This window comes from Abrus precatorius, unplaced genomic scaffold (assembly GCF_003935025.1).
Source record: "Abrus precatorius isolate BTA unplaced genomic scaffold, Abrus_2018 Scaffold2, whole genome shotgun sequence".
Lineage (NCBI taxonomy): Eukaryota > Viridiplantae > Streptophyta > Magnoliopsida > Fabales > Fabaceae > Abrus > Abrus precatorius.
In genome coordinates, this window is record NW_020874362.1 from 38,170,915 (window position 1) to 38,190,410 (window position 19,496).

At 29.4% G+C, this 19,496-nt stretch overlaps 3 protein-coding genes across 3 annotated transcripts; 2 read left to right on the forward strand and 1 right to left on the reverse strand.

The window, feature by feature from the left end:
- The first annotated feature begins 560 nt into the window (after positions 1-560).
- LOC113858895 (cyclic phosphodiesterase-like) lies at positions 561-2,205 on the forward strand. Its single transcript, XM_027491689.1, has 3 exons — positions 561-917; positions 990-1,230; positions 1,636-2,205. Exons 1-2 carry the CDS (start codon positions 581-583, stop codon positions 1,193-1,195), a joined length of 543 nt encoding a protein of 180 aa, XP_027347490.1. The 5' UTR covers positions 561-580; the 3' UTR covers positions 1,196-1,230; positions 1,636-2,205.
- Positions 2,206-7,547: 5,342 nt separating this feature from the next.
- On the forward strand, positions 7,548-13,909 carry LOC113857647 (floral homeotic protein AGAMOUS-like). The gene is made up of 8 exons (XM_027489741.1): positions 7,548-7,689; positions 8,062-8,300; positions 11,609-11,690; positions 11,874-11,935; positions 12,263-12,362; positions 12,493-12,534; positions 13,609-13,650; positions 13,742-13,909. The coding sequence occupies exons 2-8, from the start codon at positions 8,071-8,073 to the stop codon at positions 13,907-13,909; spliced, it is 726 nt and encodes a 241-aa protein (XP_027345542.1). The 5' UTR covers positions 7,548-7,689; positions 8,062-8,070.
- A 1,207-nt stretch (positions 13,910-15,116) lies between these two features.
- Positions 15,117-17,526, reverse strand: LOC113859286 (GDSL esterase/lipase At1g29670-like). Its single transcript, XM_027492095.1, has 5 exons — positions 17,280-17,526; positions 16,846-16,970; positions 16,158-16,403; positions 15,652-15,895; positions 15,117-15,319 (listed from the first exon to the last, which is right to left on the reverse strand). Exons 1-5 carry the CDS (start codon positions 17,524-17,526, stop codon positions 15,117-15,119), a joined length of 1,065 nt encoding a protein of 354 aa, XP_027347896.1.
- Between the last annotated feature and the right edge of the window lie 1,970 nt (positions 17,527-19,496).

Sequence of the window (19,496 nt, forward strand, 5' to 3'; positions counted from 1 at the left end):
AATAAGTTATAAATGTAAAGGAAATTTTCATTCTATTTCACCTTTTAACCTGTATGACACAAGTGATATATGGGAAAAGAAAATTTTTACCAAATCATCAGCTTCTTTTGTGATTGACCTACAATTAAATTCTCTAGTTATATAATTGGTTTTAATAAATAACCTTTGCCATTTATGTTTTTAAGTTTTAATTTGAAATCATTTTTTTATAATAAGAAAATTTTCTTATTTAATTATATAATATATTTTAAATTTACTTTTGCAATAATGGGTGTTATTTTGTTGGATTTGATTCCACTGAAAAAAGTATATTTTAGAGTATTTTATAAAAGAAACCGTAATTAGAATTTAAATATTTTATAACTTGTGATATAAATTTAACAAGAGACCTCGGCATCTTATAAAAAATTACAATCTCACCTATGTATTAAATAAATGGACAGACAGAGAGAATAAATAAATAAAAAGATATATGCTGGACATTTGCCACATCCATCCCTTTCACATTCACTTTGCCAAGAATTGTTCCTAAATCTTAATATCATCTGAATCTGATCTGAATTAGGGATTTCGATTAGCAATGGCAACCCAATCAATGTATTCGGTGTGGGCGATTCCACCGGAAGACGTGAGCGCCAGATTCACCAACCTCATGGCCTCCCTCCGATCCGATTTCGGCGGGCCCCAGTTCGAACCGCACATCACCGTCGTCGGAGCTATCAGCCTCACCGAAGACGACGCCCTCAACAAGTTCCGATCGGCATGCGAAGCCCTCAAACCTTTCCATGCGCGCGTTGAGCGCGTGGCCACCGGTACCTTCTTCTACCAGTGCGTTTACCTCCTCCTTCACCCCGACCCTCACCTCCTCCAAACCAGTGCGCACTGCTCCTCCTATTTCGGTTACACCAATTCCACTCGTAAGTTCTTCAATTGAAACCGTTAATCCATTAAAAATTGAAACCTCTTTCATAATTCTGTGTTTGGTGCAGCTTATATGCCACACTTGAGCCTTCTCTATGGAGACCTGAGTGAGGAAGAGAAGCAAAAGGCTCAAGAGAGAGCTAATGTTGTTGATGACAGCTTCAGTGGGTTGAGCTTTCAGATAAGCAAGCTTGCGTTGTACAAAACAGACACAGAAGACAAAACTCTCAAATCTTGGCAGAAAATTGCTGAATGCACTCTTAATCCAAATTAGCTCCTCATTTTCAATCAAACAAGCCTTTGTGTTGTGTAAGCCAAAATCCACAACTTTTTCTTTTCTCTTCTTTTTATTGGTGTACTTGTCTTCTTTGTTCATATCAGTGTGCTGTGTGTTCAAAATAAGTTGTTTAAATAACAGTAAAGCCTATGACAAGGATGTGATACATGTCTAAGTTGTGCAATCAATTTATGACTTGCATGCCACTTTGGTGAATTGTTTTTAACAGAAAATTATATTGGTGAGCCTAAATAAATATACTACAAATCTCTCTTAAAAGAAAAGATAAAAACTTAATGTTAGTGTATTTACTTTTATTATGTAATTTTTAGTTTCATCTATGTTTCATTCTAGTTATGGTTCATACCTTGATTTTTAGCTGAACTAACTAATTATCAAAACAACCTTGTTCTAACTTTTCTATATTGCCACCACAGCCAGGGTGACATGAATAAGAAATACGCACTAATCCTTATGCGTGAAACAAAGCAGAGTAAAGCTATTCTCAAAAGATCGCAGTGCACATAGACCACTATTCATGTTTCAGTTAAGTAGGACCAGTTATAGTTTTCATACTATGTCAGTATTCGGGAGACTTGTTTTCTAGGATACGAGAACAGTGATTAAAGTTGCCAATTTATGGCTGTAACACGTGACTGAGTTATTGCTAGCAGCAATTTCCTACGATTCTTTACGAGGGTGAGCATGCCAGCCATAACAATAACATCAAACAGAAGTTAAATGTCTCATGGTTTTGCGGGATTATTAGATTTCTATGTTTAAGCCTAGTAGTAAGAAGACTTGTGTTAGGGAATTAATAATGCATGCACATTTTAGAAAGCATTATAAAAGGGATGCTATAGCATGGGATTGTTCTGTAAATGAGAATGACGTTCAGCAAAATGATAGATTTTCTGCACTCCAAATCCCAAGAGAGATCGCATTTTTTTTCTTATTCCAGTTTTCTTCTAGATATAAGGTGATAAAATAATTGATACTAGGACTTCGGTTTATACAACTGTTATAAACTTCTTTAAAAACTCTGAACCACTAACGAAACTTTACACTGCAGAGAAGCATCATAGGCAAATTTTCCATTAATGCAAATACGGCCATAAACTTTCCATCGTGAGAGAAAGAACTACTTAACTTTTTCCAGTTCTGTCATGCAACTAAGGAGTGGCTACAAAGGACTCTCAGTTTATCTTCTAACATCTTTTTGGGTCATTGAATTTTGAATTCGGATCCGTCATAAAACAATTTGTAGGCTTAAAGCAAAAGGCAAAGGGTAACAAAGAAATAAGAGGTAAAAATTGGACAGCACTAGTCAAAATATTCAAAGTAAAAAAATTCACTTTTCTTTTGATGATTTTTATGGTATTTTATAGTAACTTCTATATTAAAAAAATTGTAGATTTAGTAATAAATAACTAATATATTTACTTATCAATTTTTCTAACATATAAAACATCATACATGATAAGAAGTTACACATTAAATTTTTATTAAAAATTATAAATTTAATATATTGATACTATTAGATACTATAATTTTTAATAAAAACTGTTATTTATTAATTTTTTTTAATCATGTGTAATGTATGTTGAAAATTTTGTTGTCCATTATTTTATTTGTTTATAGATATAGATCGATTACACCGTCTTTATGTGTAAAATATATCTTAAACTTTCTAAAGATAAATATTAAAGTTCAATGCTATTTACTAAAGTGAAGCTTTAATTAAAAAATAGCACTAAATGTCTTTAAGGTATATTGAAATTAAATTTTATTTAACTTGAGTAACTCTACCATAGAGTGGGATGAAGACAAAAAGATGTTAACTGGTCTAGCTTAGTTATCTTTTTGTTGATCTTCAATGTTATTTCGCTTTATTAATAGAAAAGGACCAGTACGGTTTGTTTGGCCTCTGATTCACTGCAAGTGAGATTTGAGCTGAAGGAAAATTTAATTTCTTTTTTAGAAATGTTGTTTCAAATGCATCAAACGCTCTGGAACACAAGGAAGACAAATTAACATACGGTAGAGGAACAGCTAGAAAACATTTTTATTCTCTGATACAATCAGTTTTATGGATATCATATAAATTTTCAGCCATTTTCAAACTAAATAGCCTATTAGGCCTAGGCTGACCAACTAGACTAACAAAATCAACAATGTGTTAACTTATATGTGGCTATTTTATAAGATAGATTTTAGTGTATGTTTTAACAAAACTTTATGAGTAAAAAATTATCAAAATAATGAAGTTCTTTCTAACATTAAGCTTCACAGTCAACTTTGACTAAGACTATGTTCGGTGAAATTAACTAATAGGCTAGCTTATAATTCGATTTGGTTCTTGTAGAAAAAAAAAAATGATAAAAAGATTGAAATTTAAATTAAAGAAATATTGAAAAAACTATAATTATATTTCAAAATAATTTATTAATTATTATTTATTTTGAAAAAATTGTCTACATCTAGTACTGCATTAATTATTTGGACAATACTTCTAGATTTTTTTTCAAGTGCAAAAACTTCAAGACCAGATGTATTAGGATTTATTTTCATATAAAAAAAATATATTTTTTGAATAATTTTAAAATAAAAAATAAATATTCAATAACAGAGCAAGTTGATCGGTTAATTCAAAAATAAATAAAAAATTAGAGTTAATATTCTATTTTCTTATTACTATTCAACCAATTCAATTTAATTATTTACTTATTTAATTTCAATGATTGAATTTTTTTTATATATCTAAGTCATTTTAAAAATTTCAATTGAATAAAATTTTTGAAGTCTTTCAGTTGTCAAATTTTTGAAAGTCTTTTATTTGTCTATAAGGATGGACAATACTAATTATATTCTCTATCGACAGAGACAGTTGAAGTGTTGAGTCCCTACTACTTGTTAGACAACTGAAGTGTTGAGTAATTACTACTTATTTTTCTAATAACACAACTTTATATGTATACAAACACTTATACATACGTTTATATGTGTAGACAATTACACGTAACATTATAATCTGTCGTTGAAGTGTTTTACATGTTTTAGAAAAATAGTATACAAAAATATTTTTCTTTTGTTTTATTGGATTACAAATTATATTTCTGGTAGTCCTTGATAGTTTTGATTTTAAATTTTCAACTACATGGAAATAATTTTTAAAAACAATGTTCTATATATCTCATATTAATTTTATACAGTTATTTCAAGTCAATTTATAACAAGAAAAATAGAAGAAGATAATTTTTTTAAAGTAATTTTTTTCTCTATTTTTTATTAATTTTTTCTCCAACCAACTATAAGAAAATGAATCATATCTATATTTTTATCTCTATTTTTCTTTTCCTCGCTGAAATAAATGATAAAATTCATAAGGTAGCTTGAAAATATGAGTAAGGCTATGTTTTGTTAGCCACAATCATGTGTGGAATATATAAAATCTAATAAATAGATATGAGAAAGTCTTCAAGACTAAAATTTTTAGAATATACAATTTTTATATTTATATTACTGATCAAAGGCACTTACATGTATTAACGTTGTTGGTAGCCACGTTATTTGTTTTTGTTTTTCTTCACTCAGTTTCTAAATAAAATCTGTAAACTAATTTCACATAGAAAACAGTGGTTCTAAATATTTCTTTATGTTTCTTTTATGAATCAAATAATTCTCTCATGTCCAATTTAAGTGTCAAAAAAAACCTTTAAAATTTAATTCGTCGATCATATGGAGTGTGGCACGTTAGTTGAACTGCCATTGTTATAATGCTAAAAAGTATTTTTGGGAATATAATTTTAAAATCAAAATAATTTTATTAAAGATGCTATTAATATATCTATATTATTATTTTTTATTGTTTTAGAGTTATAATTAGCAAGAGACCTTCATATATTTATATAAAAGTGGGAACATAATGATTAATAACCATGGCTGCAATAACTTAAAATCTTTAACAACTAAATCAAGCCGTAAGCATAATCACTGTAGTCTACACAAACAACTTAGGTAGACCTAAAACATTGAAGTAAACAAGAGGAGAAGAAAATAAATAAATAAATAATTGAACAAAACTTAGATATATCAATATTGTTCTTTAATAAACATCAATATTTCATTACGGTAAACACATTTTAATCACTAACATATAACAAGTACTTGCTATGTAATGGCATGTCAATGTTACATGGCAACATGCATGAATAGGTGTCCCGTGCCACAATCTATGAATAGGCCTAAGTGTACCCACTACTCACTCACTAGACAATTTCCCTTGCTATGTCCAATCAAGTGAATTATGTGGGCGTTGCATAAGTAGTTGAATAAATATAATTGCATCTACAATCGTGTTGAATAAATATAAGTGTTTTAATTATTGGGTCAATATGTTTAACTTAAATTTACAAATGTTCATCCAAACGCACCAAGACTGATTTTTGACAAACTTTTAAGTACATATTTATAAGAAAAAAAATAAATAAATAAAAATTCTCTCATACATTAAAATTAATTTATACATTTTAAGCTTTATAAAAAATAAAAAATAAAAGAACATAAACTTATTTTAATTTATAAAAAAATTTAATTAATTTTACTTCTTTATTTTAATTATCTATAAATATTTATTAAAAAACACTTTTCTAGGTACCAAACTCTTAACCGTACACTGTAAAGGAAGTGAATCGTGTAGCTAAGATCAACGTATAATTAAAATGATATGGTTTCATTGAATAAAAATCTAATTTAGAATCCTAGGGCCAGTTTGAATAGGCAAGTTAAGTTCACTTTTACATGATTAAAAAAAAAAACACTTCTTACAAAATTTGCATTGTAATTCATGTAAATAGAATCCTCAATCTTGTACAATCAAGTTGCTAGTCTACTATTCAAGCTTTAAGATGGAATAGTTTTCTAATAAATCATTACACAGTTTGGTACATAGATAATGAAATTAATTAAAAAAAACCATCAAAATTATATAACCAGCATAACAAAACTATCCATTTTTGTTTATATAATATGAATACACATTCTTGAAAATATTGTTTAAATTTTTTTGAGAATTTTAAATGGAGCATGCATATATATTATAATTATAAACAAGGGTGACCTACCTTGCATGTCAGCAAAGCAGCAGCAGCAGCAGCAGAAGCATGGTGAGGAGATGAAATAAGATAAGGTTGTCACATAGCAGTCGCCTTCAAACTTTGAGTCACCACCAAGAGGTACATTATGCTGCCAAAGTCCAAAGAGTCCACAGTATATAATTCAATCCCAAGATTAAACACAAGGGAAAGGATTAACCCTTTAACGGCATTCATTAGAAAGATAGAACATTCAAAAAGGACTAAAAAGAATAAAACCACATAGTTTATGATTGTTAGTTTGTTAGAAAAGTTAATACAATACTCGGAGGAATGGGAATTGTTTGACGCTTGTAGCATACCCAAAATGGAAATTTTGGAACATGATCAATTAAATACGCATAGAAGTTAAAGTAAAATTCTTCTTCCATTGCTTTTTCTTTTGTCCATTGAAAACTACATCTCTACCTATTAAATTAGAGTACATTTATTTTATATCGGTTTAATTGTTACTTATGTTACTCTTTTTCAAAATTTATTATAACCTCGCCCTTTTATTAATATTAAATCTAAGCTCTCTTTTAATCTAATTATGCATTTTTTTTAACATATTATCTTTTTTAGTATATATGTTTAGAATTTAAACTAAAAAATATCGATGTTCTACACAAGACAGGTAATTCTAGAAGGAAATATGCTCATCTACACGAGAAAAAGAGGTTCCTCTGAATCATACTATGGAATACCACTTGCACTAAGTTTGCAATTGGCTCAACGTCCCTTTCACCCCATTAATAATAGTTTTCAGACCTCTCTCTCTCTCTCATGCCCTACTTCATTCACTTGTCATAAATTTTCAAAATGGAAAAGGAAATTTAATTAAGGAAGGTCAATTCGAAAGGTTATTCCTGCTTTATCATGCTCTTGAATTTGATTCACCTCCACCAGTTGGTGAGTAGAGGGAAAATAAATTTTACTTAATTAAAAGGAATTGGAATTAAAAATATATATATAATAAATATGATAGATAGTATGATATAAAAAATCATTAAAAAAATAAAAAAAATCAAGTAGATATTTGCACTGAAGGAGAGTCTAAAAATCAATATTATAAAATGAATATATAAGGTACAAAGAAAAGTGAATACTGAATAAAATATATAAAGATATGCAGATGAGCATATATGTTGTTTAAGATGCATAAAACCACCATGGAAGAAAGGTTGTTTTTCACTTTATAAATATCCATCTTTGGGCACTTTGCTTCCACTTTCTGGTATCTCCTGCCTGTTCTTCTAAGTGGAAAAGAAGAGAGAAAAATTTATATATAAGTACATCAAAGGGTGAAACCTGTTCTCCTGTGCTTAGTACAACTTCTCCATTTTGTTTCCTCACCAGGTTAGTGAGCAAAATACTGAAACATCATTTGAAATCCTTTCTCAATGCTTTACTTCTTTTGGGGGTTCATCAAACATTTTCACTTGAAACCCAGATTTTTCAACACAACTAGACTGTGACTATTACAAGAAAATGAAACTTTGGAGCTATATATATATATATATATATAGCTAATGATTTAACTGTTGGGTTGGGGGCTTGAGGGTTGAAGAGGCTTTTCCAATTAAGTTTCCTTTTCTTGTTCTTTCCTTTTCAGATTATTCCCAAGAAATAGCTTAAAGACCTGAATTTGGTCATGGCTTTGGTAAAGATATACTCTTTTTTATTTTTTATTTGTGAGGAAAATAAGATGATCTTTTTGACTTGATTCAGCTCGCAACCATGGCTTTTCCAAACCAATCCATGTCATCAGTTTCACCACAGAGAAGGATGGGAAGGGGAAAGATTGAGATCAAGCGGATTGAGAACACCACCAATCGTCAAGTAACCTTCTGCAAGCGCAGAAATGGCTTGCTCAAGAAGGCATATGAGTTATCTGTTCTTTGTGATGCAGAGGTTGCTCTAATAGTCTTTTCAAGCCGTGGCCGCCTCTATGAATATGCAAATAACAGGTACCTATATATGTTTTTCTCCTCTTCACAAACTTCTTGTGATTTTCCCCATATTTTATATTTATTTTTCACTTTGTTAATTTTTCAGTATTGGGAACACTGAATTTATATTTTCTTTTGCCCATGCAAATAGATCCTTTTGCAGGAGTGAAGCACAAATAACCTAACCATTTTTGTGTATGATTAAGTTTATTTTTTTCACTTTCTTTGTCTGTTTTCTGTAACCAAGATTCACTTGTCTTTGTTTCTTTTATTTTGGCCATTTTCCTTCTCTGAGCGTCTTATTTTCATTCTCCTTCCTTTTCCTTTTTGTTTATGACAAATTTCCTAGTTCTTGATTTGGTGGGCACATAGATCTGGTGTAAGTGTAACAGATAGATACAGAGGCACTGTGGTTGTTAGTAGCAACACAACAGGAAAGGAGTTGGGATGTTATGAAGGCCTGTGAGATCAGCCAATCCCTAACTCCATCTTCTTCAACTTTCTCTTTTCCCTTTTGCTCTTTTCCCTTCTATCACTCCCCTCCTTCTCTCTCTTTCTTTACCCATCTAAAAGCTTAGAGGGCCTAAATAAAAGCTGTCATGTTTCCATTAGTCTAATCCTCTTAATTCCTTTTCACTTCCTTAATAGCAAGTTAGTTAATAAAGTACTGTTTCAACAAATTGTCAACGAGTTAAAATTGAAATGAACAAACTAAAAAATGTCACTTTTTTAGGGTTTGTAGAAGCCCAATACTTTCCTCGCAGATTATGCAGAAAAAATCTTTCTTTCTTTTTTTTTAACCCATCGCAATAAAATAAAATCAGAGACTGACACCCAGTTGCAAGATCTCAGGCTAAATTAAAAATAACCCTAGAAATTAGGGTTTGATAAGCAACTAAAACAGGATTTGGGCACCACTAATATATATAAAAAAAGAAGAAAGAAACCGTTTTTTTCTCTCTCCAAACAAAACTTGAAAAATAGTAAAAAATGGTGTCAAATGAGTCACAACATGTCACTCGTTGATTTTCCCCGTTTTAGGAAATAAAGTTTTGGTAACTGTGGTTAGGGGTTTAAGGAGTAGGATTTGTTTGTCTTGGTTGAAAGAATCTTTGGTCACGTCACACGTGATTTTTCAGTTCTTGACTTTTAATAAAAGTTTAACTATGTCATTCTTGGGTATATGTATGTTGAACTCTTCCATCTGAACCCTAATGTTGGATACTTCTACAAGGGAAAATCTCTCTTTCTCTTGAGCATAGAGTAAAAACTTCTTTTACACATAAAAAGGTGAAAAACAGCAAAAGACAGTGAAAGAGAAAGTGATGAAGAAATGAGAGGGACTAAACTTGGCTTATCATAATATAACTGCTACCACACTGGGCTTTGCATTTGCCAAAGATCTTGCACCACTTACATATTCATGAAAGTTTTAGACTGAGAAAAAAAAAGAAGGAAAAGGGTTTTCTAGGCTGAATGAGCGAGAGAGAGAGAGAGAGAGAGAGAGAGGTAAATTGAGGCAGAGACAACGTACCACAATCAGAGACTCTGACCCTTTTGGCTTCTTCCATGCAACTATTACTGCTGCTTCCTCCCATTGCAGTATCTGAAATCAACGGCTCTCATGTACATACATTTTCAGACACAAAACTTTATGAAAAACATATATACTATTTTATTCAACAAATGTGACTAAAATTGATTCATGTCATACATATTTGATCCCTATAAAATAAAATTTTACACATGAAAAAAAAAACTATTGAAAGAACTAATTCTATTATGATGTTGATTTTTTTTTCTAACTTAAATAGAATTGTCTTTTATAAAAACTATTCAAAACACGTGACTTAAAAAGCTTGCACCAAATGGATTATTTGTAGTTTTTTAGTTTTGAGGGTTAAAATCGAGGTGGGCAATGGAGTGGGATTGAGAGCATTATCCAGTGTAGCATGAGTTTCCCCTAAGCTGCAGAGAAAAAAATAGGTCTAGAAATGGTTGAACCAATCATATTGTTGGAACCTGTGGTAGCGTGGCAGCAGTAGCCAATCAGTGGCTCGAGGATATTAAGGTATCAGACGGGGATTGCAGATTCTGAAAAGTTTTTTCCTTAATCCCTAATTTTCCTTTATTTATTTAACATTTTATTTTTATCACATCAAATCAGACTTGACACATTGAGATTTCTGAGTAATGAGATCATTTGATGTTTGGTTTTGTCAAGAATTGCGTTTAAGGTTCTTTCAACTGAACCAGTTAGATGATTTGACCTATGCCAATCCTGTGCTTTATCTCAGATTGATTGAACCAATTCCTCTTCTCATTTTCTATTTCGTTTCTTTTTAGTCTTATTGGAAGACAAATTGATATATTTTTTTAGAGTAAAAGGCTGAAATGATAATATTGAAATGTAACTAATATTTAGGCTTGCATTTATAAAATTCAGGTTATTAATTGTGAATTTTTAGAATTTAACAGCTAATTTCTTTACTAATTATTTATATTAGCATTCTATAAATTCACCATATATTTTAACAATTACAAATCATAAGCGCCTAATAATTTCATAGCTATACAATAAAATAGATGTAAGATAAAAATGATAAATGATATGATATATGAAAAAATAGATGTAAGATAAAAATAAATAATTGAGATTAATTAAATGAGATGGGTTGAGAGATCAAAACACTATTAATTTAATTAATAAACAAAATACCTTAATTATGATTTCGGGTACTCATGAATTAAGATGCATTTAATACATTATTTATTTAATAAATTTTTAAAGTTATAACTTATATTATAACATTAGGATAAAATGAAAATAGCTTACATTGATAAAAAAAAAAAAAAAAAAAAAGATCGTAGAAAGGTTATTGAAATAAAATAAAAATAATTTATAATTTTTTAATAGACCCTTAATTTGCCAGAATTCACAGTTTTTTTTATAATCAAATAAGTTGCAACGGTTAATTTATCCCACGAAGCCTACAAACATTCGATGTAATTATCCTAATAAGGAAGATTACAAATTTATAAAGCAGCCTATAAGCCATTTATTCGATGACTATAGATTCAATTATATCCCTCAGCAAAGAAAACAAAACTTAAATGGATAAGAGTGGTAGCTTTGTTGATTGGTGAGCAGGAATAAAAAAAACACTTATTTTTATAAGTATATCCATTAATGATGAATTTAGCAATTAATGTTCTTTCATGAAATATAATAACAAGCCATTTATTCAATGTTATTGACAAATTATTTACTTATCACATTAATATCAATGAACATGATCTTGTTTATAATACTATTTTTATTTCAGCGTCAAAGCATCAATTGAGAGATACAAGAAAGCAAGTTCAGATTCATCTAACGGCAAGTCCGCTTCTGAGGCTAATGCTCAGGTATTCTTTTTCTTTCGATGAGTCAAACTGAATCTATCAAATTGACCAGCTTCTGTCAGCATGTATTTAAAACTAATTAAAATAATGATAGACATAATAAACATCTTGCAGAAAAGGAATTTGAATGTGATTGCAATAAATAAACTAACCCTCTTAACTATGTATATGTTTGCATAATCTCAGTTTTATCAGCAAGAAGCTGCCAAATTGCGAGTGCAAATCAGCAATCTACAAAATCACAACAGGCAAGTTAAATTAGTCTTTCATGTACTAGAATTAAGACAAGAGAAGTTTCACTGAAAAAAGAATAGTTGAAAAATAAAACCAAAGCATATGAAGGGCTTTCAAGCATTTTAATTTAATTTTATCATTAATTACTCCTTCTCTTTCTAATTTGAGTCTCTTTGACCAATTTTATTTTATTTTTAAAAAATGATCATTTTTATAATTTTAAGGTATAATTATTATCTCAAAACTCATTTTCTATTTTCTGTCTTTATTCATTTATTGCATTATATAAATGGTATAATAGAAAATTTTAGTACCTTTAATAAAAATATTTTGAATCACAGGCAAATGATGGGTGAGACTTTGAGTAATATTAATGCCAAGGACCTCAAAAACCTGGAGACTAAATTAGAAAAAGGAATTAGCAGAATTCGTTCTAAAAAGGTATATTTTATAATAACAAGTTTCTTTTTCTAATTTTCAAAAGAACAGATGAAATGATATATTAGTTTACTAATGTGTTTATCTAATTTTGTCCTTCTTCCTTTGTTTGTGCTATCAACAACTGCATCAGAATGAGTTGCTATTTGCAGAAATTGAGTACATGCAAAAGAGGGTAAATGTTTTCCTTGTACTCACTCCTTTCTAATTTTTCAAGTCAAAGTTTTGCATTTGTTTGACTTTGTCATCGTGTCGAACTTGATTGGTTTGGTTATTGATTTCTAAATATGTGTTTATAAGAACATAAATATATTTAATTTCCTTTATTTTGTGTTAACTTTTTAAACAAATATTTATTTTAATATTTTGACTGTAAATAATTCTTTAAAAAATAAATTCAAATGAATATTTTAGTTACATTAGTCCCAAAGTTTTATTGATTGATGTCACTTACCTTTTGAAAAAGAAAATTTTAATCTTAAATTTAATAATTATAAATATTTTATTTATTATATTACATTATTGTTTATTTTCATTTTAAATATTATCACCACAATCAATTTAATCTTTAAATTTGATAATTATTGATGAAGTTATTGTTTGACATAAGGATTAAATTTATTAATATTTATAAAAATCAAAGATCAAATTTATATAAATTCTACTTAAAAGGCTAAACTCATCCGCTGTTATTAATTTAGAGATTTTTGTTGTAATTTTAAAAATAAAAAATCAGTAATTATAATTTTATCTATTAATCTTAAATATCTATCTTTTGAATTTAAAAAGAAAAAAGAAAATATATCAATTAGAATTCTTAATTTTTGTATAATTAATATAAAAAATATATTTTACAGTATATTCTAATTAATTATCAGTATAAAAATGTTTAAATCCACAATACACTGAAGGTATTAAACTCAAATAAAACACTTTTTCACCTTGTGACATGTAAGGAATTGAAGATTGATGAATTCCATAGCTTACATCACACAGTAATTAGAAGGTGAAATCTGCATGATACACTCATACAGGCTTGCATAGCCATATTACATATGGTTTAGTTGGACAATTCGTAAAATTCCCCTATGGAACATTGGCTGAAACTATGTCCTTCCATTCATATTCTCTTCTGAATAAGTGAAATTAATTTATAGGTGCCTTCAATTTTAATTTTTTATTTTGGGTATGTATACAAGATTTCTTCTACAATTCAAAGTATATGTGGTAACTAAAATGTACATTACAGGAGATAGACTTGCAGAATAATAACCAGCTTCTTAGAGCAAAGGTCTGTCAGTGTCACTCTTCACATGTTTTCTACGTATGTAAAATTTGTAACTTTATCATCAATCATAGTTTTTTTGTTTATGAGAGTGTAGATAGCAGAAAGTGAGAGGAGCCACCACAACGATAACGTGTTACCTGGAGGCACAAACTATGAATCCATGCAATCTCAGTTTGACTCTCGTGGCTACTTCCAAGTTACTGGATTACAACCCAATAATCACTATGCCAGGCAAGACCACACGTCCCTTCAATTTGTGTAAGCTTCACATTCATTCTATAACTTTATAATATATAATTGTTTTTGATTCCCGAATGTTTAAATCTATAGTTATTGCAAAAGAAATGTGTGTACAAGGGAGACTTGACTCACTATATTTGGAACAAGCTAACATAAATTCTAATAGTGTTCTTTGATCTTGTTTTCTTGTGCAGCTGAAGAGATTGTGCTTGAGAAGGGAAAAGATGTAGATTTTCTACTATTTGTATTTTGACATTTAGTATGATATTATAGGAGATAAATGCTAAAGCCTAAAATAGTATGCATAACTCTGGTTTTGTTGTGGCTTTGTGGACTTTCATAAGCCACCCTGTATCTATCATTAAAGGTTCTATGATCTGTTTAGTATGTATAATTAAACTCTATGAATACGGAGATCTATATCTAGTTACTTTCACTTACTATGATTCAAGATCTTACCTATATGCAACTGTTCTTTAGTACGATTAGTTTAAATAGCCACACTCCTCATTGCCCTCGCCATACCCATGTAATCTTACTGCTTGCATTCTTTATGGCAAAAATTTGTTCCTTCAATATCCACATATTAATCTGCTCTAGAAGGATCACATGAAGATAAGCGAGTTGAGAAATGTTATTATGACTATCCTACTCAGCTTATCTTTAGGCAAAAAATTTGTGGTGCAATATATCCCTGCTGTGCAATATTTTTTTATTCCACTGAGTGTTTTCTAGAGCTTATTCATACAAAAACCTTTCACTTGTTACTGTTAGTCATCATATAGGATTTTAAGCTAGAAAATTGTGCTAGTTAATGTGAGATTTTGTGCTTTATATAGTTTTAAATAAATTACTTATAATTTATGTTACAGAAGCTAATATGTGAGATAATAATTATGAATGATATTGGATCTTTCTCACTGACTTGAGGGTTAATGGCCCTTGTCAACTCTGATTTATGTAGATGCAAATTCAATCATCATTATTCTCAACTCAAGAGACCATAAATTTGAAACAAATTAACAACCATGCTAACTATAATAAAGAAATTTATCTGGAACAAAAGATCACAAATATGTACAAAAAGAGATGTAATACCACAATTTTTAATAATTGATTGCAATCACATTCGGCTCTGATATCATTAGAAGTTCTGGCAAAAATTTGAAACTTCTGTTTGAATACATCAGTAAATAAATATGGGTGAAAGAGACGAGTTTCCATCTTCTTTATAACTTAACAAGATGACTTATATCCATTGGATGCGCGTAGTCTGGAATGGGAGCATTATAAGCACTTCTTGCAGTAACTTGATTGACTATCTCAGTAGGATGAAATTCATCGAAAAAAGGGTGTAGGTTTCTGTTCTTGCATGGCTCCTGATTTGGGGTACACTGCCCATTTGACCCCACTTTGCAGCATATAAAAGCATCTGAAATCCATATAGTGCCACCAAACTAAATGTTTAATAAACAATATCTCTAGTTAATTTTCATATTTTAAAGTCATACTTGCATTAACATGGTATAACATATTAAGAAGTACAGATTGTAGGAAACAAAAATACATATTACAAGATATTGTGCAAGGAAATGTCAAGTTGGAGAAAGCCATATTAAATTAATTAAAGCACGTTTGATTTAGCTTAATTTAGAGAAATAATTACTTATGCTGCAAGATTTTACTTTTTAAATTATACAAAACCATACAGTGACTGACAAGGCATGTCAAACATTCGCTTTATAAGAAGAAAAATTTGTTTACCTGGTAACAGGTTAGTGTCTGTGATCACAGCACTGTTAATGAAGATAAATTTGGCATCAGATAATTCATTATTGAATCGATCAACTAGGGTTTTAAGCTTGTCGTTAAAAATGAGTGCTGCTTTACTCTCCTCATCAACACATATTGACCCATTTTTCCCGTGAACAACAATTTCATGTGGAACGCAGCCTAGAAGGCTCAACCCAATCAAAGCAAACTTTCTCGCTCCAAGTAGATATAAATCCTACACATATAAAAAATGGTAAATAGTAGATAGGTGATGCATGATTATAATATAAACAGTTTTTAATGTGCACTAAAAGACACAATAATAATACATACATAATAAATTTTTATTAAAAATAATAATATATTTAAATATTATAACTTTTAATAAAAAAAAAATTTATTTTCTTTATTTCTTAACATGTACTCTTACACACTTATTGAAAAAATCGAATTATAAATCATATAATTGTTGAGTAACTTTCTAAAAGTATAAATACCTTTAAATGCATTGAATATTGTTGGACAAGAGCCCCAGCATACTGGTCAGGAGAATACATTCGGCTTGATGGGTAATGCTCTGGCAAGAAATAATTGTTTAAGTAATCATTGCTGCCTATGTTCACATAATATAAACACTTGTTTAGGTGGGGTTGTGCTTGCTCAGAACTTCCAAGTTTCTTAGCGATTTGAGAAATTATGACTTTGTGATTTTGTAATTGTAGTTCCATGCTAACATCCTCGCCCTGCGACCGTAAATTAAGTAAACAAATTATCTGTGATGTGATTTTAAAAAGGGACAAAGCATGCAATGATCAAATTATGTGCAATTGATGTGTCACATATTATTGTTTTGTGCACAGCGTGTTCATAAGAATCAATACTTAGGAAGTTCCTCTCATTGACTCAGTCTCGAAAATAACATAAGTGAAGACCCACATATATATATGTCTTTTGCATAATGAAAATACTAAATAGAAAACCATTTTTGCTCTCTACATTCTCTCTAAATTATTCTCTTCTCCGTTGAACAACCTCATGTTAAATAAATCTGCCCCTAAATTCAACATGCATGAAACAAATGATACATTGATCTCACAAAGCAAGTAAGTTGGCTAAATACCAAATTCAAGGTGAAGATGATGAATAAATAATTAATTACAGTAAAAAAAAAAATTTGACATATACCAAATGTGTTCCAGTCTCGTTGCGAATTCCTGCTGCACCCGATGCATAATTTACTCCTCTGACTATATCTGAAGAACTGCTATTTGCAAAAGGTGGGATAAAATCGTCTAATCCCAGAAGTTGAGCTACAATAACACATTTTTAAGTTCAATAAAAAAAAAAATTAGCTGAAAAATGACATATAAAAGATAAAGCAAAAACAAATAATGTTTCATAACCCATTTTCAAAAATTTTATAATAAATTTTTAAAAATAATTTTTTATTTTAGTCTTAAGTGTTGATTACTTCATTCATTTAAAAATGTTCTTTCCATTTTTTGCAAGAAACTAAAACTATGAACAGTTACAATATCTCAACAATTAAAATCTAGGATCATCAAATATAACATTTGAATGCTAAGCCCATGTAAGAGAGATATGGGAGAAACTATTACTGATTATATCAACTGAAGTGCGGCCATTAGTGAATCTTCCAGTGGGGCCATCTGGAAAATCAATCCCATAAGGCAAGTAATTAACTTTTGCATCAGTAGATAGTTTGTTGTTGTTTCCACTATCAGATAAAGAGTCTCCAAAAATGAAAAGACAAGGTACTTGAGGCTCTCCAAGAGCACATTGTTGCTTGTATATTGCACTGAAGAAAAACAACACCATCAACCATATTTTAGTTTCACAATCCATGTCAAAGAAAAAATATGAAGAAGCTAATTAAAGTTTAATCGGATCCAAAATATTTGGAGTCCAAGCACACAAAGTGTAACTGAATATATATAGAAAGATAGAAGAACCAGAAGAGGAAGGTATGACCTAATTTTATGGAGAAATTTGTTGCAATATTTTTGTGATACATTGGAAAGCCATCTTAAGGGAGAGGTCACTAAGGCACATGCTTTAGGCCTCCTTTTTTAAGGCTTCAATATATAAAGTCAATATTAAATGATATTTTGATGTTGAATTTAATAAAATAATATTTCTAATAATTTTTTTATCAATAGTTAATTCCACTTAATTTAAAAATTTATATAAAGAAAATTAAAGTTAGAAAATTTTACATACTTTAAATATTAATTAAAAGACTTTGTTGCTCCACTAATTTACAAGAATTAATGGTTAGATTGATAATATAAATTATTATAATTTTTTTGTTTATAAAATAGGTTCATCTTTTAAATAAAAATATATATTAATTATTTTAAAAAACTATCTTATAATTAAATTTAAACCTGTATTTATATTAGGCCGGCTTGGAGGCAATGTATTAATTTTAGTAAAAGGATTTTATGTACATGCTATTGTATAAATGACTAGAGCCAACATAACAAAAGGCAGTTTAACTAGAAGTTCAACTTGCTATGAGAATGGAACTATTCAACAATCTCAAGTTTTCAGAAACTAAAAGTGAAAGGACAAAAGTACAACATGCAGAGTCAACTTGCTTGTGCTAAAATGTCCCAATCCCAGACACATAATAGATTAAATTCTTAACATCTTTGCCATAATTTTTGTAATTAAATAATGACATAAATATTATTTAAATTCTACTACACATTACTACTAAAAATTATTTATTTGAAAAAACATCTGCATCTTTTAAATAAAGAATTTGAGGATGAAAAAACTAAAAACTTTAGCTAAATATATAAGAAAGTAAAACGGGAGACCCTGTAATTAAGCATAGAATAACGTCCCTTAGAATTTTAATTTTTGCAAAAAATCATAAACAACTCAAAGGTAATGTTTGAATTTAAATAGATACCCCCAGAATTGATTTTTTTTTTCCTAAACCCCAGACTTGAATTTAATTACATGAGTTGTTAGATTAATTTAGATACTTCAACTTGGTAGTTTGTGAAATATTTGAATAAAAATATGGTTGAGAGCAGCCCAATGTGGATTGTGAAGGCCGTGGAGCTCAAAGCTGCACATACTCACCATTATCAGTCAACACAGGGTTACCTCTTATGCGTAGAACTTGAATTTTAGAGAAAAAATATATATTCTAATTGTTTATTAAAAATTAATAAAAATTAACACATTAAATTTATATAAATCTATCATTTTATAATTTTTATTTTAAAAAATTTTAAAAATTTAAAAATAAAAATTTTATCTTTCCCTCAAAAATCCAACTCCAATTCTAACTTGAAATACCATATTTTTGCCCTCCGAAAACTATGTTATTTTTTTTTTTTACAATACTCGTCTTATATACTTGCAAGCTACTCGTTCGTGTTTTCAAAGGAATTCGGCATCAATCAAGCATCGGCCAGAGCGCTTTGAAGGAATCAGACTTCAAAACATCTTGAGTAGCTACTTTGGAATGAGAAAATTTTTAAGAGTTATATTTTATTATTATTATTATTAAGTTATGAGACTTTTTTCTGCAATAACTATTTCATTTTAGTTACTGCAATTCATACAGATATAATCATAGATAGTATCCAGCCACCTTAATGTATATAATACTTTCGGAATTTTTAATGCAAACAGTCCGTGACAAATGTTGTATCCCTAAATAATGTTGGCAGAAACTTTAACAAGGAGCATCAATCAGGCAAAACAACATATATTATTCGCCATTATCAATATGCAATCTTCCAAAACTTCACCACAAATTACACCTGTACTTGTGAACTCATGAACATTTAGCA